This window comes from Lepidochelys kempii, chromosome 10, assembly GCF_965140265.1.
Source record: "Lepidochelys kempii isolate rLepKem1 chromosome 10, rLepKem1.hap2, whole genome shotgun sequence".
Taxonomy (NCBI): Eukaryota; Metazoa; Chordata; order Testudines; family Cheloniidae; genus Lepidochelys; species Lepidochelys kempii.
In genome coordinates this window covers 13,781,203-13,804,083 of record NC_133265.1, presented here as the reverse complement: position 1 = coordinate 13,804,083, position 22,881 = coordinate 13,781,203, and the positions used below count along the sequence as shown (strand labels likewise).

Here is a 22,881-nt window from a genome sequence, read left to right as displayed (position 1 = left end):
GCCAATTCCAGGAGACTCCAGGCCAATCCTGGAGGGTTGGCAACCCTAGCTACGGGGCAGCCTTTATGCCGTACTGTGTCAGGACAACTACATTGCAAATGCTGTTAGCCCCAGCTAACACATAGGGAAACTGAGGCAGGGAAGCTGTCAAATGACTTGCCCAAGGCCCCATGGGAATTAAACCCAGCAGTGCTGGCTCCCCGCTATGCACTTTAACCCCTGACCCATGCTCCCTCTATAACCCCCCTATCACTCTTCTCGAACTGTCTCTGTGGCGCGGGAGCGGCTTGCTGGGCGAGACCCACCACAGCCTCAGCGTCCGTGTCCGCCAGAGCCCCCTGCCAATAAAGTTTCTTGCATGTTGAAATTGCCGTAAAGCATGTGTTTACTGCCGTGAAAGCGGCTGCCAGCAGAGCAGAGTCCTTAGTAACGGGCCGCAGCGGGGGGTCTGAGCCTCCTTAGCGACGCTCCAGCATGGCCGAGGACGGGGCTCTGGGTGACCGACGCCGGGTGGCGGAGGTGGTCCAGGCGCTGGGCCGGCACCTGGGCAGCCTGCAGGAGCCCGGCCGGGATGCGCGGCTGCGGGCTCTGCGGGCCATCCGGGCCGAGGTGCAGGAGCGGCCGCTCTCGGCCCCGGTGCTGCAGGAGGTCTTCGCCAAGCAGCTGCTGCGGCCGCTGGTGCGGTGCCTGGTGGGGGATCCGGCCGAGCGCTGCCGGGAGCTGGCCGTCCAGCTCACCTACCACGGCCTGAGCCACAGTGTCCGGCCCGCTGAGGGCCTGCCCTGCTTGCTGCCGGCCCTGGCCCAGCGCCTCAGCCCGCCGCAGGGGCAATCGCAGGAGCCCTGCGAGGAGCTGCGCCTGGCCCTGATCCAGCTCCTGGGCCTCGTGCTGGAGCTCTGCGGGACCGCCCTGGCCCCCTACCTGCCCGAGGTCATCCACATCCTGCAGGCCACCCTCCTCGACCCCTACCCCGAGGTCAAGCGTGAAAGCTGCAGGTGTGCGGCCGCCAGCGCCAGGGCTATGCCAGGTGGGACCCGGGGAAGGCAGCCACGGGGAGCTGCGGGTGCACAGGGTCCTGCGCTCGGGGTTAGTGATTGGAGAGGAGAGAGATGGTGGGGAAGCCAGGGAGGATGAGGGATCTGCAGGAGCATTGTTAGTGGCCCTGACTCGGATGAAGAGGGTGATCTGGGGGTGGAACTCAGGGTGCTGGGCACCTGGCTGGAGGAGTTGCAGGTATGTGGACAGTGCTGCTCTGGCCATCCTAACTGGGGATGGGGGAGTAGAGGGCAGGGTAGAAAGAATGGGACCAGACTTACAGGGAACAAGCTGCAGCAGGAGGAGGGTGCTGGGATGGTCATGGGACTGGGATGATAGTAGCAGAGATGCAAATGTGCTGTTATCCCAGTCTAACACACACTGCCAAATGAGACCATATATATACATAAACATAGCTATATAAATCAGATTCATGTCCAGAAGGTGCTATATAAATGCAGGGTGATGTTTGCACAAGGTCTGTTGTAAGCATACCTATAAAGACAGAGCTGAGCTTTCTCTCTTTTTCCTTTAACAGAACACTTTCATATGCACTCAGAATTTTTAATAAAACCCTTAATGCAAACAGTTTCACACCAGCACTTCCGAGTCCGTGTTGCTGTGATTCAGGCCACAGGAACGGTGATACAGTTTGGCAACGGAAAGTCTGTAGACGATGTTCTCTCTCATTTGGCCCAGCGACTTTTTGATGAAATTCCTCAGGTAACTCTACTTTATTTTGTCTAGATTTTTGTCTCGCCTTCATTAACATATTTCTAGGAATAAAAATAATGTAATAAAAATATCTGTTCACTACTTAATGCCAATTAAATTGTTCTCCTAGCTTCATTAAGATTTTCGGCTTCAGCTGAATTTAAGTATTTGTATATTAATGTATAAAGTTGACCAAGTAAAAATTAGCCACCAAGGAGGGATCCTCAAAAATTAGGGAGGATGGCATGTTCTTGTGAATAAAGCTGTAATACTCAACTTTTGTGGGGAGGGTGTGTGGTCTAGTATCAGAAGTTCTGGATTGTGTTTCAGTTTGTACTACTCCTAGCTACATAACTTTGGAGACGTCACTTAGGGCTAGATTTTTATGGGAGTTAGGTACCTAAATACTTCTAAAAATCTGGTCCTTTGGCTCTTTTGTCCCTCAGTAATATGGGTATAATTGAAGAGAACTCTTTTTGGTTTGTTTATGAATGTCTCTCCAGGGGCTGACAAAAATCTTTGTAAAATCAAAGGGATTTGCAATAATCCTTCAGCACAATAGTATTTAGCAGATAGGAAATTTGAAGACCAAGTAAACCAGAAAATCTAAAGTGTTGGTTGACAGAGTTGAGTGATAGCGTTTATGTTCTCCCTGCAGTCTTAGGGCTTGATCCAGTAAGGGACTGAGCTCTCTGGCCTGTTCCAGCAAAACACATATGTAAATGTTTAAGCGTATGATTGGTTCCATTGACTTTTAATGGGATTATTCATATACATAAATATGTATATGTGCTTAAAATGTATATGTGCCTTGCTTAAAATGTGCTGTATAAATGAAGAATTATTTTTTTAAATATTTTTTATTAGTAGACGGTGCCATGTTTTTACCTCATTTCATAATGTACTCCCTCTAAGAACTACTGTGATTTAGAATGTGTCGGACTTTATCCACCATTTAAATGGAAATACAGTATGGCCTTGTCTACACTGCCACTTTATAGTGCTGCATTTTCTCGCTTAAACTGCAGCAGTGCTTAAACGTTGCTAGTGAAGACATACCCTATGTTGGAGCTGTTTACTTCAGGGAATGATGAGCTAAGATAATGGTGATCAGGACATGCAGGCAGTCTACTCCTATAGTTTGTCTGATTATTTTTTTCCCCGCTCAAAGCTTACTTGTCTTGTATGAAAGTTCATTATTTGTGTGTGTTGTTGTTTTTTGTAAATAGATTTGATAAATGACTCTTCTAGACACTTTGCTAAAGTTTACTCTAAGGTTTTTGTTTTCAAAGTTCTTCCCTTCATGTTATGGGACTGTAGGAAAATTTGCAGTGTGTTGTTTCTCTCACCTTCCTAGGTTCGGCAAGCTGTTACAAGTGTTGTTGGAGAATGGCTGTTGCACCTGCGGGATAGATATTCTTACTTTCACAAGTTGATTCCTTTGTTACTTAGCAGCTTTACTGATGAAATGCCTGAGAACAAGTAAGCAGAACAAAGGATCCAGTTTTTATAGATAACTTCGTATTAAAGTACTTCTGCACTCAGGTCGGAGTTCAGGAAAACGTCCTGCTCTTCTATTTAGCTGATTTGCTTATTTCTACACACAACTTTTCAGTCATTTTTTTTGTTACTGCTGCATTCAAATAAGTGTGATTATAAAGAGGGTAGAGGAGGTTGTATTCTTCTTCTCAAAGCAAAAGGGTTTTTTCCCCCAGCTAGTTGAGATTCACACTGTTTATTTCTGTTGAACTGAAGCTTCATTTAAAAAAAAAAAAATTTCTGGCCATTACAGTTGCATAAGTGTATCTGAAGTTAGTGTTTGTCCCAGTGTATTCAAAGAAGTCTTCCAGTTGAGTGTAGAGGGGATTCTTGTTTTCCAGCAGTCTCATTTAAAAATGCATCCATTCTGTATGTATGTAAAGATGGGTGGTTCAAACACTTTGGTTTTATACTTTAGGCAACTGGCTGTGAGTTATTGGAAGAGGATAGGCTTGCAGTGGGAAAAAGAGAATGAAGAAGACCTTAAGGATAAGCTTGACTTTTATTCAGCACCATCTCATTATCCTGAAGGACGTGAGTATTGTAGAAAAGCACTCGGGATTGAAAATAACTGGCTTGAGAAGCTCCTCCTCAGTATATATGTATGCATAAAAGATATTAAGAAAAGGGAAGAGGATGTGAAAAATAAGTACTTGAAAGCAGTTGAAGCAGTCATAGTTGTCTACGGGACTGATCTTGTGAGGTGCTGAGTGCCCTCAGCTCCCACAAAGTTAAATGGGAGCTGAAGGTACTCAGAGTTAAGCTCTATGTATGTATTTGCTTAAGGGTAGGATTTTCAGAAGCTGTTCAGCATTGGTTTAAATGAGAGCATTATGTCAATGGTGAAACTCTCATTGACTTCAGTTAAAGCAGAGTTAGGCCTACACTGAGTGCATTAGAAAATCCCATTTTAACGAACTTCACCTCAAACTTTACATAAATCTTACTTACAGCTATAAAGATTGTACAGAATTGGTGCAAGTGCACAGATAGGCTTCACAAATTTTCTACAGAAGTTATTTTTCCTTTTTCCCCCCAGTAAGAAACATCTAGGCGTTTTTTGTTTGTTTGTTTCCATGGAGAAACCCATCAGCCTGAATTAAAATATAAACAAAATAAAACCATATGACTTTGTAGTGGGTTAGCATTCATAGGTTATGCAGACTTTATTAAAGAAACTTCAACAATTTCTTCTTTGTTCTGTATTGATACATAACTCATTTTTGTCAGTCTCTCAAGTGTTCTATTGTAATGTATGTCTTCGCAACATTCTATTGGTATTTCTTACAATTAAAATATATTGGTCTACCAAGAGCTATCATATCTAATGAAAACTAAACCATTAAATTATAGGCTCATGTACACATACTTGTGCTAGCTCTGAAAGCTAGCATGAGCATAAATAGCACTGTAGTGTTAGCATAGGTAACGGCAGTGAAGGCATAGATGAGCTGTGCCAAGTACGTACCCACTGGTTTCAGGTGGTATTATACTCAGTACGTCTCAGCCTTGACTCTGCTGCTGCTACCCATACTACTGCAACTACACTGCTACTAAAACTCATGCCAACTCTCATCAAACTAGTGCAAGTTTGTATACATGAGCCGGGGAATCACATCTCTAGCTCATAGTGCAGACATAGCTATATAGCAGCTATGGGTTATTGTATTCAGTTTTCCAAGTCATCCACAGTATTGAATTTTTCTAGCATGAATGCAATCTTTCTACCACTGCCCTAGGCTGTGATACTAAAATGACTCCTGGATGCCAACTCTGTATGTAAGGAAGTTAATCTGGTTTATTGAATATACTTTCTTGGGGGTGTGTGGGGGGGTGTAAGTATGTATATATGTGTGTGTGTATATATATATATGTGTGTGTATATGTATGTATGATATAAGATAGATTTGAATTATATGGTTTGAGCCAGATATGTATGTATGTATGTCAGTCTGTATGACAAGTGCCTCAACCACTGCTGAACAGTAGCTTTCTGATATAATGGGGTTTGCCATTCATCACATAGCCAACTCCCCCAGGGTAACAACTTAAATTAGTACAAGAGGAAGAAAGAAAATGCAACAAAGACCAAGCCTGGTGTATTTGAGCATTTCCAGTAATCTAATTCTTGCATGATCCTCCAAACAAGAGTGTCCATGCTGACTGGTCACTAGATGTTATTTTAGTTAACATCTATGAAAATTTAAGTTGGATCTTGTTCACTAAATAAAAGGTACTCTGTAGAAGAGTGTTCAGAGAGGCACTTAATCCAGCCTCCGGAATTCCTATTCCTCATCTTCATTTCTGTCTCCTGTTCTCCTACCTTTTCTACTGCTATTCATCTGTTCAGACTTGCATCTCTGTTCTAATTAGTTACCATAATCACTGCCTTAATCAGCTGTAGGGATCCGTTTACCCTCTCCTCTGCTCCCCATTTCTTACCTTAATCAGCCTCCAGGATTTTGGTTCCCCCATCTTCCCTGAGCTGGAGGAGGAGGAATCTGTTAATAATTGAGAATATTTCAGAAATACTATACATTGCTAGTACCTTTACTCTGACCACTGCAATCATTGGCAGAACATGCCCACACTCTCAAAAAGAAGAGGCAGTACCTGAAAATGAGAATATATAAGTAAACTGTACTGTTAACCTTAAAATAAACAAAACCCAGATTGTGTTTTCACTAGAAAGGAGACTTATATGCATGCAAAACGTGGTTGGGAAATATCTACACTTCAGAAAAATTTAGGATTAAAGTCAGAAGATAAGGCCATAATTATTCTTGGCACATCTAGGGGTCAGAATGCACAACAGCTTGGGCTGATGGCTAGAATTAATTCATAAATAAATATAGACATTTCCATCTTCTCCTAAAACAGTGTTATCCTAGACACAGTTTCAAGCTCTGTTAATATTTTCCTATACTATAGGAGCCATTTTCTTTTCTTTTTTTTAAAATAAAAACAAATCCCATCCACTAGTTGCAGTTCAATGAATTTAGAAGTCGTATTGCTCCTTCTCACTCCTAGGGGGCATATGATTATATGTATATCCACAGTATTGCAGCTCTGTTGCAAAATTCAGATTTATTGAATGGCGTCATTTCAGGTTTCCTGTAACCTAAGGAGTCATATTTTTCCACCTGAGTCAAAGCCTTTTCTGTTGTTATCACAAATAAAAGTAGATGATGAGGGATATAGCCATATAGGGCTAAATTGTGATACCTTTACTCACATTTGCTAGTAATTTACCCTGAAAATAGTCCCATTGGCCTCAATGGGACTTCACATAAAATAGCCTCTCTCACAGGGAGTATAAATTATCATAATCTGGCCCAAAATAATTGGCAAGTGGGATAGGACTCATTACTATTTGCAGTCTCTGCACACTGCACATTGAAAAAGGGATGAAACGATACTGCAATCTCCTCCATTCAGCAATAAGACGGGACTGGATGACAGGGCATTGATCACTTGGTAATTGTCCTGTTCGTTTTCCCCTGAAACATCTGGCACTGGCCACTGTCGGAAGACAAGATACTGGGCTAGATGGACAATTGGTCTGAACCGGTATGGCCATTTTTATGTTAAGCTGTTTTTAAGGCAGAAACCGTGTGAGGAGAGGGAGAAGAGATGAGAAGGGAGGGTTGGGGAGAGAGAGACCCTGAGACATTAAGTTCTTCCTGAACAGTGAGACTGAGACACAGCATTCATGGGATAGCATGAAGCACCCAAATAAATTTAATGGCAGAAAAGCTTGCATCAAAATTATATTAAACTTCTAAGCAGATGTAAAGTCAGCCAGCAGAGGGGGAGAAAATGGAAGCAGTTAAGGGAAACTACTGTACCTTCCCTATTTTCCAAGGAAAACTAGGTGGGCAACAAAGGCTAACCTCTTCTTTGCGCCATATTATTTATACGTGGCTTTAACATTTATGTTGTGGCATGAAGCTTGTTTCCTGTCTTAGGTTTGTAAAGTTAATGTTTAAAACTATGCTTATGGATATTGGTGAGAGAGAGGGGGTTAAAGTGGGTAATTTATTGATTTGTACACTCAGATTTAACAGAACAAAATGCTCTTATGGTGTGAAAGAACAAGATCATGCTTGACTTGTCCCTACCTGCCAATCACGTCACAGAATCCCCAGCAACAAAATCCTTTCGATGACAGTGGGTTCCGGAGTCCTTTCTCTTTTGAAATTATATTTTTGTTAAAATTGTTTTACTTGGTAATGCTTGAATGAAAGGGGAAGCACGTCATAATAGTAACCGACGTGACATATCTGCGTAGCCTTCAAGGCAGTCAAGTTGATCTGTTGTTCGTTTTTATTTTTTCTTTCTGTGACGTAAGTTATAAAATTAGCTTTGGGACATGTAAATGGTAAAAAATGCCTTTGCTTCCTCCAATGATAAGAGAAATATTTGTCCTGTCACAGGCTGTTCATATTAATAGATGGTCAGCCTCATGAATTTTTAGATAATCACCCATCATTCATATATTTCCTTTGTAAAGATAATGATAGGTTTTTAAAAATATCTGCAATGAAGGCTGAGGGAAAATTTTGCCCTTTTCATGAATGTTGTGATCGGTATTCTAAATGTAAAAGAGCACGCTAAAGCAATCTTAGTAGTTGTGAAATAATGCTGCTGTTTGTTACCCATATTAAAATTAGAGTAGGACGGAGGAAGAAGAAGGTTCAAGAAAAACAGAAACTAGTATGACTTCTCGTAATTGATTCTAAAATGTTTTAACTTACCTTGGGAAAGGAGGATTGTCATGGAAAGGAAATACTTTATTCTCATTGTTATAAGTAGTTATTTGTGGTATGGTATTGCCTTAGGCCCCAGTTGAGACGAGCCCTATTATGTTAGGATCTTTACAAACACATAGGTTACAATATAAATAGACAAGATATACAAAAGGTGGGTGAAAGGATGTTATACCCTTTGACAAAGGGGGAAACTGAGACACAGAAAGTAAGTGACCTGTCTCAAGTCACATAAGCAGTCTGCAACTTCCTCACAATTCTGAATGAAGGAGCTGCCACTAGCATGAAAGGTGACCATACCTCTGAAAGGGTACTTCCATTGGTAATAAAAGCAAATGCTTCCTCCGTGAATTTTGTCCATGCAGAGGCCATTGCCTACTTTGCATTACAGCACATCATGCTCAGCACCCTATTGAGTATCTGTGGGTACTTTGTTATCGTCCAATGGTTCACGAATCAGAAAAGAAACTATAACCATGACAGCACATCCTGCCTATTATCGCTCTGTTTCCAAAAGCCTGATGAGTCTGAATAATTCTCCTCTTGCTTTCTCTCTTAGTTGAATTTTGTATGGGCCTTGAGTTTTTGGAGTTATTACATGTTATCTCAGAATATAGTCAAAAATGTCCTCCAGAGCTAAAATGAATAGTATCCATCGGCTTCTGTTTTCTTTTTTTGTCCACTGCCTTCTCTTTAGCACTGGATTCCAAAATCTCTTTTCCTGAAAACTTAAATAAGTGAAAGTGAGGCTATTAAATTTTTCTTCGAAAGCATTAAAAGCATAGTAAGGTTTCTTATCCTATAGTTAAGCAAGGTGTCTCTGGAATGGGTCCCTTTACACTACTCAGTTCCTCTGATATGTTGATAGTTTTCACATGAAGAATCTAGGAATTCCTTGAGGAAAAATAAGTTGCTATTCTAGGAAGCATTACAGCCACTGGAGACCTCACAGAATCTGCACCAAACTCTTGAACCAGATCAGACTTTGCTACAAATGTTTTCATCCCAGATTACTGTTTTTAGGAAATAACCTCCTCCTACACCACTTGCAATGTCTTCACAAGTGTTTTATATTCTAGAATGGGTGGCAACACATCTTTAAAATGCCAAGATCAGTGAAGATGCACCTTCAAAAATTGGTACTAAGAGCAGTTCACCATTCAGTATTGGCACCGTCTACATTACTGGTCCTGTTTCCAGGACCTTCTTTGGTGTCCTCTTCAGTGTTGTATTTACCTACACCATTTTCAGATAAGGTGCAAATGCAGGCATCCCCTATGAATTAATGCATATCATCAGGGATATGTGTTACCATGAGTGCGATTGATGAGGGAACAGCAAAGCTGATCGGTTTTGGTGTTCCTACCATGAAAGATAAAACATACCACAAGAGGGAACTTTGGTGCAACGTATTAGTTAAAATAACATATTTGTTAGTATTTAATTGCATCTTTTTTGAATATGTTTCTAGTGGAATTATTTTAATGGAACTTACCACTGGTAGGAAAGTGAGCTACTTCATAAGCCAGTCTTTGCTACAGAGCTGTGTGAGACAATGCTCTGATAAAAGAAAAGTGCTTCGCAATGTTGAGCAAACCGCCCCAACGCTGCCCAGTTGTATCCGTTTTTTTAAATTCATCTTGCTTGCTAAAGTTCTGCATTAAGTCTTCAATGAAAAGATAGTTGCAGAGCCTTCTGAGGAAATTACCTGGTAATATTGTACTTCAGTCCCAAGAAGTTAATAATTACTTTAAGATTCCTTCCTGCCATTTACTTTTACTGCCAGATTGCATCTGATAGTGTCTCTCTAGCTATGCATGTTAAAAGAGAAAAGGATGATTTACCACTGAGTCTTACCTGTGTCTTGAAATAAGATTAGGAATTTGTGGTGTCTTGTTGCAAGTTTTGTATTTATCTATGTATCTGTACCATCTGTTTTATATTTCAGTTTCTGGTATTTTAAGTTCCATTTTATTCTTTGTGATTATGTTTTAACATTTGCGTCTATTTGCTTCCTTTTCAAAACATATTATAAAAAGAATTCCATGATAATGAGTGATTCATTGTAAATCTATATTTCAGGATCTAGAATTCCTTCTTTTCCATTAAGGGCTGTAATGCATTTTCCTTAACCACCCTTTTGTACTTGCAAGCTAATGAACCTGACACCTCAGCCTTACTGTGCTTTGATCTCATGATGATAGACACTGCGGGTGGGGCGGGGGAGTGAAGGCTGCCCTAATATTCAGTGCCATCTATACAACTGAATGGTTTTCCATTGAGCAACCATTGCCTTGGGATACAGGTGCAAACAGTTTATAGTGAGGGGGGGGAATGCTTTGACAGCAGGTAGCTACAGGAATTAAATGTCTGCATTTGAACATCTGAAATGAAGGAACTATTGAAAAGGAATGGTCAGAATCCTTTTTAAAAAAAAACCTTCTGCCTCAGGTCAAATAGAATGCCACTCCATATTTGTTGTCTCAGGCAGATTTCCTCATTTGACCTTTGCTATTCACTGTCAATTCTTATAATCCAAGTGCTCTCTTCCATACACAAAAGAAGCAATAATCAAACAGTGTCTTATGTTTTAAAGAATTTTATTTTAAATAGTTACTTCATAGGCATTTTTTTACCTTGTGTCAGATTTCAATCTTTTGTATACCCAATGCTGTTTACCTATGATCAGATTTTTTGATTTATTTATTTATTTTATTTGAGCATGAGCTTTCCTGAGCTACAGCTCACTTCATCGGATGCATACCGTGGAAACTGCAGCAGACTTTATATACACACAGAGATCATGAAACAATGGACACAAATCAGATGTCAAGAATTATAACATTCATAAACTAGTCGGAGAACACTTCAATCTCTCTGGTCACGCAATCACAGACATGAAAGTTGCTATCTTAAAACAAAAAAACTTCAAATCCAGACTCCAGCTAGAAACTGCTGAATTGGAATTCATTTGCAAATTGGGTACTATTAATTTAGGCTTAAATAGAGACTGGGAGTGGCTAAGTCATTATGCAAGGTAGCCTATTTCCCCTTGTTTTTTCCTACCCCCTCCCCCCCCAACGTTCTGGTTAAACTTGGATTTAAACTTGGAGAGTGGTCAGTTTGGATGAGCTATTGCCAGCAGGAGAGTGAGTTTGTGTGTGTGTGTCCGGGAAAAGGGGGGGGGGGGTGAGAGCCTGGATTTGTGCTGGACATGGCCCACCTTGATTACCATGCACATTGTGTAGAGAGTTGTCACTTTGGATGGGCTATTACCAGCAGGAGAGTGAGTTTGTGTGTGGGGGGGTGGAGGGTGAGAAAACCTGGATTTGTGCTGGTAATGGCCCAACTTGATGATTACTTTAGATAAGCTATTACCAGCAGGACAGTGGGGTGGGAGGAGGTATTGTTTCATGATCTCTGTGTGTATATAAAGTCTGCTGCAATTTCCACGGTATGCATCCGATGAAGTGAGCTGTAGCTCACGAAAGTTCATGCTCAAATAAATTGGTTAGTCTCTAAGGTGCCACAAGTACTCCTTTTCTTTTTATGAAGTACAAGGAGGCACACTTGCCAATTCCTGCTGTGTTCTGACACCCTGAAAAGAATATATTTTTTTTCTTTTTTGAAACCTGTATATAATGTTTCTCATGCTATTTCAAAGTTTTTCTGACTGCTGCGTGCTGTCTCAATTGTGTTTGAGCCAGGGATGCCACCAAGCTTGTTTTGAAAAAGTCCAGCTTTTCTTGTTTTTCTTTTTGTTTGTTTGCTTCCATTTGATTTTTAAAATAACAGTAAAAAGGAGATTATCTCTTTGTGTCATATGCTTTGAGATTGGCTAAAATGCATTTGCCATGTTGGGCGGTGAGCTTCTTATTTTCCTTCCTCTCTCCTTTATACATTTTTTAAAAAATAAAGCATGTAATGAAAATACCAACTTTCCAATGATATAAGTGCTTTGAGCTCTACTAATGAAAATTGCTATATAACACCAAGGTGGTATTAATATTACTTATTAAATAACTACATTTTCAAAGTGTTAAATGGAGTTTAATAGCATTGTGCAATTAAAAAGTCAATGGCATTCTCCCAGATAAAGCCACATGCAGTGCTTTGAATCATGTACTTCACATAGAAGCAAAAAAGACATTATTTTTGTTATGAATCAACACCATTAACCTTTTCTAAAATTTTCTGCGAAGCATTTGTAGTGCTTTTCCTGAACTTTCCTTCTGTTTTTTTGTTTTGTTTTGTTTTTTTTCCCTCTTCTCCTAGTGGTTCGACCAGAATTGGGATGTCGGGAGCTTGTTACAAGAAACCTCTCCAAAATTCTTCCAGGTCTCTGTCATGATGTAACTGACTGGGTTGAAGGCACAAGAATAAAAGCATCTCAGCTTCTGTTTATATTATTGCTACATGCAGAGGATCACATTACACAGCACATGGAGCTACTGCTTAGAACTTTGTACCGAGTATGCTTAGATGAAGACAATAATGTGGTTAGAAATGTGAGTTTGCCTTTTTTAGATATCTACAATACCCTAAATAGAGACCCAATCTTAAATAGTCTTGAGTGTATGGGGCTATTTCCTTTAGTTCCCAGTGAAGTCCAGGGGAGGAGAGGGAAGTGCTCAGCACCACTCAGGATTGGGTCCATGTGGCTAAAATTAAACTATTTTTAATTAACTGAAAATAAATTTTAAAATATTTTACTTAACATGTTGGGAAAAGTCCTCATCCTGTAATTGAGCTCAAAGGAGTATTTGGCACACAAACAACTAACAACATGAGTGAACTGGGCCAATAATTTCTCTCCCCTCTCGTTTCTTTTAAGGGTCCTAAACTCATGAGTTGCCATCTCACTCTTCCCACAGGATATAAAATAATGTTACAATTGCCACTTGTTAATAGTGCTTTGAATCTCATTTCTCCTTTATAAAATGTTTCAAAGAAATACTGTTATGGGAAAAGATGATGCTAGTGATTCTGTTGAACTCAGTGAGAGTTTTGCCAGAGTACAGATGCATGATCAAGATCCCCAGTAGTTTTAAATGTTTTTAGGGAGGATGTTAAACATTTTGTAGATTTTTATGTGTATTTGTTAAAATAAATTTTATTTTTGTATGATTCATGTGAAGACCAAAACTGAGACTATTCAAATGGTTTTCACTTCTTGTGCCAACAAGAGAAGCATTAACGGCCTCTTAAAAATCATAAGCACCAGATTTAAGTGTAAATGCCTTGGGGCAACAAATTCCATTTTAAAAATATGTGAAGTTCATGACCTTTCTAGTTAATTTCACTTGTTATCTCTCAGCGCATAATCTAACCATAACATTAAGGTATGTTTATTTCATATGATAGCCATCAGTGTTCAGACACATCAGTTATCCAAGTAAATGCTTCCTTCCCACTGTTGTGTTTAGACAAGAAATAGAACACTTTTTCTAATAGATTTATGTAAGCCAGTGCCTTAAAATACACAGTTCTTATTGATTTTTATCAACAGGCAAAACTCTCATAGATTATCAGTCACAGCTGCATTTACAAAATAATTAAACCAAATTTTTCAAAGGGTATAAAGGACGGGGGTTTTTTTATATAATTTTAACAATTAAATCTCATTCCTGTTTGTTTATTTTACTGCCACCGGAACACACAAAAAATAAGCTGTAACAAAAAGTTCCATTGCCAGTTTCCAATTTTTGTTACTTTCACATTGCCTGGACTATCTGCAGCCAGTATATGTCAACAAAGGTTGGTTTTCCAAATCAAGCTTCTGTATGGGATAGTGCTATTATGGAAGCCAAATGAAGTCTGGATTTCATTTCTTATCCTTACTTCTCTCTACACCCTCTGCATTCCTCCTCTTCTCACAGATTGCACCCTCCTCCCATATATCAGATTTTAGATCTCTTCACACCCATTCTCCCTGATTCTACTCCACATGTGTGGTCCTGAGCCAGAGCACTTTAGGCTGAAGTTGATTCTGTTCTCACAAGCTAAGCAGAGGTGCACCTGATCAGTACTTGGAGGAAGAAAACTCAGAATGTTGTAGGAAACAGTACTGGTGATTCAGTTAGGAGCATTCTCTGCTCTGTGAGTCATCACTGAACCAATGCCCGAGCATTGGGTTAGGGGATTCTAAGGGTATGTCTACACTGCAGTTAAACATCTGTGGTTGGCCCATGTCAGCTGACTCGGGCTCAGGCTGCGGGGCTGTTCAGGTGCTGTGTACACATTCGGGCTTGTGCTGGAGCCTAGGCCTTGGGACTCGTCTGCATGCCAGAGAGGGATACATAGTACTTGGCAGCCCTGCTAGCACCGAGAATGAAAGATTGAAAGGAGCAGGCTCTTTCTGTATGGAGTACACAATGCTATCACTAGGTTGCCACGTATACTTGACTCCTCTGCATGCCAGAGAAAAATACAAAGGTGCTTCTCTAAAACACAGTTTTGAGAGGAGTGTGAATGCAACAAAAAATGGATTACTTCTTTTTTGAGTTTTGTATATATATATATATATATAAATGAGGGTAGGGGGTGTGCCTCAGACCAGTTTTCGCAGGGGTTGGGGGGACCCTGAACCAGGAAATCTGGGACATCTGGTCACCCTAAGCTAGAGATCTATTACACTGTGCTTTACAACTTTCTCATGAAAGTTTGAGTCTGATGCTGAGAAGGGTGCTTGCATGCCTTATTATGAGCTTTCTGAACACATGTCAAGAAAATTTTTTCATGCATGCAGTCATTACTGAGTGAGCGGAAAGGCCTATAAGCCAATTGCTGAAGTATTTAAAAAACAGCTGGAATCATAAAAAGAGGAAGGGCCAGGATATGATGAATGGTCTTTGTGTTTTCAAAATAATCCTCAAGTTATGTTTATTCTCTTTTACAGTGTGTGAAAGCAGCAGAGTTGATTGGAACATTTGTTAACCCTAAGGTATCTCTGAAGTTACTGGTGTCGGCCCTTGAAAAAACACCTATGCCTTCTTATCTCATGATTCTAGCTGCAGTGATACGAGGTTGCCCAAGACAAGTCTTAAAGCCTCATTTGTCTTATCTTGCCAACACACTCTCACAACCTGAGATCTGTCAGCGATCTGAAGAGGTAAGGATAAATGGAAAATCCAAAACAGCCCAGGACTTAGACCACTGGTTCTCAGACTTTAAGTCTTAGCATACCACATCTAAAAGCCAAAAGTGATTGGCAAACCACTTTTGTTGTTTTTAACTGTAGTTTATAACGGATTCTTGTTCTCATACTATACTTCAAATCCATCTGCATGCCACCTGATTGTGGCCCACATACTGTAATTTGCGAACCACTGAGTTAGACTGTACCTTACTTTAGAAAATTTTACAAGCAATTTTGCGGATTGAAAAAAAAAGTTATATTAAAGTAACAAGTCCCCTTCTCATACCATGGAAATACTGACCAAAATAATAGCAGTTCTGTTTAAATTATTGTGCACACAAGTTTTTCATTTGTGATTGTCTGTTTGCACACAATCTTGCATATGTTCAGTTCAAACTACACTGGGTTATATAGGTCTTAGTTAATATAGTTATAAGATATTGATTTTTCCCTGCCATCAAAACTTCAAGTTATCTACATTAGACTAACTTTCTGCTTTTAAACCTATGAACGTCATTCCCATGTATTGCAATGGTAGTCAATTGGATTAATCCAAAGGCACCATTTGGCCCTTGTTTTGATAAGTTCATCATGTATAGAATCCAAACAAATGAATTTACTTTGTCCCTTCCCAGCTCTGCAGTCCAGCTAAATAAAAATGATTGATACAATCATTACAAGCGTTTTCTTGGTAATAGTGATTGGCATGTTATATTTCACAAAGAGAAGTGCTTCCTTTTAATGCTAGCTTTTTGGATATTAATATTTGATTTTTAAAAGGCAATGATCCAGTATGTTTAAATGTGCATTTAGGAACACTCTTTGCAAAAAGCTTTAGCATTTAAGCTTCTTACATTTGGGTTCCTTCATCCTAAAAATGCAGGATGAAGACACTTCCATCATGATAAAATTGCTCTTAAGCACACACATAACTAACGTGCAGTAGATGGATTTCATGGGACGTGAGCCTGAAGGCGGTTCTTACTATACTGTTTTGAAGTGCCCGTATTCTTTGTGAGCCATATAGTGAGAGTGATGTTTACAATTAATTAGCATTAAGGCATTGCATGTATTTTTTTTTCCTTTGGTGTACTTCCTCACCTGTTACATTTTCTTTGCCTGTGTTAATTATTCTGCATGTAACTGTTCAGCTGAAAGGATCCTTAGATCTCAGTATCTTGACCCTTTCAGATTGGTGTATGAAAGGTTCTTTCTCCAATATGGAGTGGGCTCTCTAGTGTAACAGTTGAAATTCAGGAGTTCTTCACCCCTTTCTTCTATTTCCGGATCTGCAGCATGTTCTGTTACTGGTATACAAGAAAGATCCATACAGTCTACCAAGCCTTCTCCTTAATTAAGATTCTAGCTTTCTTTCCAGGAGGAGTTTGAAATGTTAAGCCTCTGCCCTTAGAATGACTAGCAGGGGATCTTCAGGGATATGCAGTTGGCCAATACCCTGTCTCCAGAAGATTCTTTGTACCCCTTGTCAGATTTATAATTCCTTTTAAGAAGATTATTCTAGTGTTACAGGATCTGTTTAATTCTCCCTTTGAGACAATGTAGTTCTTTCCTCTTTAAGTCCTTGTTTTAATGGCATGTGTTTGAGTGATTCTTAGAATGCTCAGAATTGGCCTCAATCACACTGAAATACGTTATTCTTAGGGATCTATTCCACTGGAAGCACCACCACCTCTGGGTGTTCAAACAATGAGTCCACAGAACAGATCTGCAAAAGTGCCATGTGATCTTCTAGAAATTAACTCTATTCGACAATATAGAGAGTAGACAGACCTAACTTTTCTATTTGAGAAATAATTCTTTATCAGAGTGAGAGAATGATATATAAATGACATCAGATAAATACCATTTATAGGTAAGAGTATTCTCAAGTTTTATTTATTTTCTTTTTGGAAGTGGAGCTAACCAGTCGTATGACAGTGGTCTCTTTCACTGATATAGTACAGCAAATCATGGAACCTCTGCCAACTGTGGTCTGCTATGCTTTGTTACAGAAGACTTGCAAACTGACAAGAATTTTGAGTGAAATTCTGGCCCCATTGAAGTCAATGGCAAAACACCCATTGACTTCAGTGGGGCCAGGATTTCATGCATTATGTTGCAGTAATTAGGTGGGAGACAGACCTTCAGGTTTCCTTGTTTCTGCATAGTGATGTTGCAATACACTACTTGGTATGTTCAGAAATTTGGACGTTTGAGATTGGCACAGCAGAAGCATTAGAAGTTAAAGAGTTCCATTTCAGGATAAGATGAAAATCTTCCTAGGAACCCCAAAATTCTTTAATGTATTTATCCAGCATATTGCAATCGTGTGGCTGGCAGGATGGTTATTAATTTTTCTTAACAGGACAAGGTAATCACTTCCACAAGCAAAAAACCTGGGAAGAGTGTATTAATTTGTTGCTCTACAAAAAATGCCCCATAGGTTATTATAAAACTGAGTGAATTATAGAGTCTATATTTGGAACAATAAATAGGCATCCAGTTTAGCAGGATATGTACAATTTATCTTATTACTGTCATCGACTAATACCTGACTTTTAAAGAGGATTGTGTCAATTTTACTGGCCTGTGAAAGAAAGGGTGTCTAACGTTGTCTAACAAAACTCACACATTTCATGCTTTTTGTTTGTAGATCTTTTACATGGAACAATTGCTTTGTTGCGTACAAGCGATAACTGAAGTGTGCCAAGAAGACTGCAAAGAAACTAGCCTGCAGCTGATGAAAGTTTTGGTGACAATAATGGCAATACCACGCGCCGAACATCTTAATGAAAAGGTGACACTAACTGTGAATGGGTGTTTTAAATGTTTAAAATCCTGATTTTTGTTTTGTTTTGTTTGTTTTTACTGTTGGTAAGACGATTTGTCTAAATATAATGTAAGTAACCGCTATAAATCTCCCTGCTCTTAGGCTTCAGGCCTTGCTAGCGCTTAACTCAGAGTCGAGCAGTAAAGATTAAAGAGTTCAGAAGATTCAGTCATTATGTGGCCCCAGGGGCGCATGTAGAATGCTGTAAACTCTGTCTGCTCATTCTCTTCCCAAGAAGTTCCTTTGGTTTTAGTTTTGAGTAAAGACCCTTATTGAAACACCTAGAGCCAGATCCTCGACTGACATAAATCATTATAGCTCAATTAAAAATGTGATTTATACCAGCCGAGGATCTGAACCGTAGGACAGTAGTTTTTATTTATTTATTTTTGCAGTTCTTTCAAGTACAGCATATTCTGTCTGTTGTTGCAAGAGTGAGAGGTTGGCATGGACTAATTATCTAAGCATAGGAGTGAAAACATGGAATTCCTTAGTTCTTAATTGCAGCTCTGATTTAGGACTTTGGTCTTGAGCAAGTCCTTAAACTTTTCTGCCCCTAGCTATCTCCACAGGGCTGTTGCTAAGGTTGGCTAATGTTTGGAAAGCATTCTGAGGATTTAAGAGAGCTGTATGAGAGAGTATTATTGTTAGTCACCAGTCCAGACACTGAAATTTCCCGCTTTAATATATCAAGCGGTTCTAAGGTGTTCTGTAACTCTGTTATTTCCTGATTCTCTTACCAGAAGCTCCTCATGACTGCTGTGCTCTTCTTCTAGAGGTTTTTTGTTTTGTTTTTTTTTCTTTTTAAAAAAATCCAAATTATCATCATATAAGTAATACACTGTAATCATATAGTGCCTTTCATCCCAGGATCTCAAATTGCTTATCAAACATTCCATTAAAGTCTTATAACACCCTTATGAGGTAGCCAAATCCTATTTTATTACAAGACAGGTAGGTATTATAACCACTTTACATAACACTTTTAAAGAGGGGAATTCTTATCATCAGAAGATGCATTACTGACTATGAATATTTTATAATATTGAACAAGTTTTTATTTTAGACATCCTATAAGTTAAGCATCCACAGGTTAGACTCTTCACCCAGTTCACTCTTCCTATTAGAAATTAATCTAACTTTCTCTTTTAAAGATAGCAATGAAAATCCCTCAGAATTTTCTTGTTTCGTCTAAGTCCTTCGCAAAGATGTAAACCCTCCAGGAACAAATTCTCCCCATTGCACCTCTGTTCCCAAAAAGCCAACATTTCACAATTTTATGCCTTAACTGGTGGGTCCATGAGGCCTGGAGACTAATGTTCAGAAATCTGTTTTACTATAGTGTGTAGCTAAAGAAGATTAGAACAGCTTGATTCGGCCACAATTTTTCCACCAGGCTAGAAAGAAATTCAAACTTTCTAACCATATTCTCCTTGCAGTATTGTTTTTGCCTCAAACAAAGCTCTCCATATATGCACAAGTGGCCAGGAAAGCATTATGATTGCATCCCGGAAGGGGAAGAGAACTAAATAAGGGAAGTTTGGGCTGTACCATTTGATTATGATGGCCTTTTGCTTTCATATCCTTCCACAAGGCTTTAACTGCAAAATCTCCAAAGTTGCCTGTAGAGTACCATGAACTAGTCAAGACAGGCCTTGCATGAGCTGCTTTTTATTTTGCTGCATCAAGGACTCTGTTGTGGTGAGATGAACAGGAATCTTTCCTTTTAAAAGGTGTTCTCCTGAATAAAACAAACTGTCTTAAAGAAACTACAGAACCAAACCTTTAAATTTGGGAGAAGGGGTTCATCTGAAGGAAAAAGGTAATTCCTAAAAAGGATCTCAGATCCAAGATTGTTAGTCTTCTAGACTAGATATTGATGAAAAAAAGCAAAGAAGGTTTGCAGAGAGTCATCCTGGTGAAGGCTGAAAGCAGGCCACCCCCAAGTGTGGTCTAAGGCAAACAATCGTGTGACATTAGGGGGACCCTGCTTAACGATACATTCCTTTGAGACTGGACCCAAGTTCTTTTCTGGCCACAGAAGAAAGGTCAAACTACTAGCCCACAAAATGAGTTTCAAAATGGATTTTTTTTCTGTGCTTTGCCAAACATCGAGGCTTTTACAGTAGTTGACCTATTCACCTCTCATAAGAAAGCTTAAGAGGTGTTGTAGTCATTCTCTAACATCAAGGACAACATCTAGAGAAGCTCTGAAAATAAGTCAACCTTTTTTCTAACCATTATCTCATCTCCTTCATTCTCTTCGCACTCTTCAAATCCTCCCCCCACCCCAAAGTTAAATGCCAAATAAATCAACAGCCATCCTTACTCACTATAACTCCTTGGTGGCCTATCCAAGTCTGTTTTTTCAGACCTGCTCCTATTTGATGGCTGTTCTACTTCCTCTTGTATTGCTTCCAGGCATTATAATCCAAAAACCTGTGCTTTAACAGTATTTATGGCTATGTCACCAACAGGCTCTCTCCAAAGAGGCATACCCTTTGAAAATTAATCTGAAAGGAAGAAATGAAACAAAGCTTACACAAGTATTAAAACAAGGTGCAAGAGATTCTTTCAAACTCAAAGTCAAATTACACAAGGAACTAATCTGGGATACATTTTTATAAACTTTATTGTGAATGCATGAGTCCCTAAACAAAAATATCGTTATTTTACGCATCTCTGCGGTTTTTGGCTACAGAATGGTCAATAGTGTTGACATGCCCACTTTCCAAACTTTGCAAATCCTACAAGTCCTAGAAGTAAAGCAGTTTCATGGAGATAAAACCTGGTTCTCGCATAAGACAAAGGAAATCCCCTGAAATTATTAAAGGCTTTGGATATTCTTGTATTTACAGTGGTGTTTTTTTTTCCAGTTGACATTATTTTGGATTAAATTCTTTGTTCTCTTTAGCATTTTTTTCAGCAAGACAGATAATCTGGCAATTAGTTTGGGTAGTTCCAATATTTCAGGTTTGTCACAAAGACAAATATAACCTGATTTTTTCAGTTATTGAGGACCTAACTCCCAACAACTTCAAAATGGGCTGCAGCTTTCAGTATCTCTCAATATCAGCCTCATAATGCTTAAGGCTATGTCAAGAATGTATTCAACTGTGGTTTGTATATCTTCAGATTCCTCCTTTCCTCATTATTACTCTGTGTCCCATAAATTCTACCTTGAATGATCTAAGAATTTCAATATATTTCTTGTGTGTTTTTTCCAAAACCTCCACAAAGTACAATAAAATGCTTTTTTTACATAGTGCATTTCATGCCTTGTGCCCTAGGCTGCTATACAATCCATATAAACAACTCCAAAAAGCAAAATGCCCTACTGAAATAGTTTTTGTCCATAGAAGACAAATGCCTTCCAGCTAGCTTAAAAATAGAAATGTGTTGCTCTGAGAAGAGTTCCTTATTCAGGATCAAAAGATCTTGTGAATATACCTGAACCATCTGAACCTTTGAATTACTAAACCTCCAAGCTATTATTTAAGGAGGTTGCAGAGATACACTGGTAGGGCATCAATGATTATCTTGTGTACTTCTAATTGTAAGAGAATAGTGCACTCTTCATACTTACTGGATTTTTAGCTCATCTGCTGATCAGTTAGCAATGGCACCAATTTCTTTGCGGGAGGCAGTGAAGCCTAGTGCATAGAGCATTGGCCTGTGACTCAGAGATCTGGATTCTGTGCCCAGCTCTGCCACTGGCCTACTGAGTGACCTCAGGCAAGCCACGTCACCATGCTGTGCCTCAGTTTCCCCATCTGTAAAATGGGGATAAAGCTACTGACCTCCTTTTGTAAAGTGCTTTAAGATCTACCAATGAAAAGCACTATATAAGAGCTAGATTTTACATTAATTACCTGTCCTATAGAAAATGAAGACAGGCCATCAACTAAGCACCATGAAAATGGGGTAAGACCACCTACTAAGTACTGTGCTTAGTTGTGGCCCTCCATTTTCTAGGTGGCTGGAACTCATTTCAGCCATCAGATAGCAGCTCTGTTAGATCAATTCTGAACTTGTCCAGATTTGAACTGGTGATATAGTAGTTTAAAGGCTTTTTATTCCTTTACCACACTTGTGAGCCATCTTGTCCTTTCATCAGGTCTGTTTTGATTGTTGGTATGAGGATAATTCAGCATTTGTACTTACAGGTACGTCTATGTCACAGTAATGTAACTTCATCTCTTTGACTAGAAAGGCTGTGTGAGTTTGAGGACTACTGCAGTGCTGGCTAATGCAGGATGGGTCATGTTAGATATTAAAATATTTATAGAAATTAAAAGTAACCCTTGCCAATTTTCTTAAGAGACTCAGTCAAATGTATTACAAGGTTGTGAAACTAATGCTGGACATCTGCCTATCTGTGGATTTAATGTGTACCCTCCTATGTTACTAGCACAAATGGAAAGTTTGAACAGTTTATTGTAAACCACCTCTGAACAATGCTTCTATTGTATCCTTGATTGGAATTACATCATTTTGTACTTTCTTCCTTTTTCCATGAAAAAAAAAAGTTGTGGTGGTTTATATACGGAATGATAGACAATGGTTTTGAACTCAAATACACAGCTCAGTGTTGTGGAATGGTCTGATTTATTTACAGGTCAACAAAAATACTTTGAAACACAAATATTGAGTAATTTTGACTAGAATGCAAAGATCCTACAGAAAGCGGCAATCTTTTGTCTTGGGTGCAGGCAAAGTCACTTAAAGTATAATCTCTGTACTTAGCAAATCCTGCCTTTTCTAAAATCTTTTCACATCTGACGCTTCCTAATGACTTGTCAGGCCAGCGATCTATCTTCAAAATTCTAAAGGGCCCAGACACCAGAACAGTTGAG

At 39.3% G+C, this 22,881-nt stretch overlaps 1 protein-coding gene across 2 annotated transcripts in view; it reads left to right on the top strand.

The window, feature by feature from the left end:
* The first annotated feature begins 387 nt into the window (after positions 1-387).
* Positions 388-22,881, top strand: part of DNAAF5 (dynein axonemal assembly factor 5) — a 41,957-nt gene continuing 19,463 nt past the window's right edge. For both annotated transcript variants that reach the window (XM_073362091.1, XM_073362092.1), the window contains exons 1-7: positions 388-1,027; positions 1,574-1,758; positions 3,107-3,231; positions 3,707-3,822; positions 12,333-12,565; positions 14,956-15,168; positions 17,849-17,992. In XM_073362091.1, the coding sequence (XP_073218192.1) occupies positions 475-1,027; positions 1,574-1,758; positions 3,107-3,231; positions 3,707-3,822; positions 12,333-12,565; positions 14,956-15,168; positions 17,849-17,992 (1,569 nt within the window). In that variant the 5' untranslated portion in view covers positions 388-474. The remainder of the gene's footprint in view (positions 1,028-1,573; positions 1,759-3,106; positions 3,232-3,706; positions 3,823-12,332; positions 12,566-14,955; positions 15,169-17,848; positions 17,993-22,881) is intronic.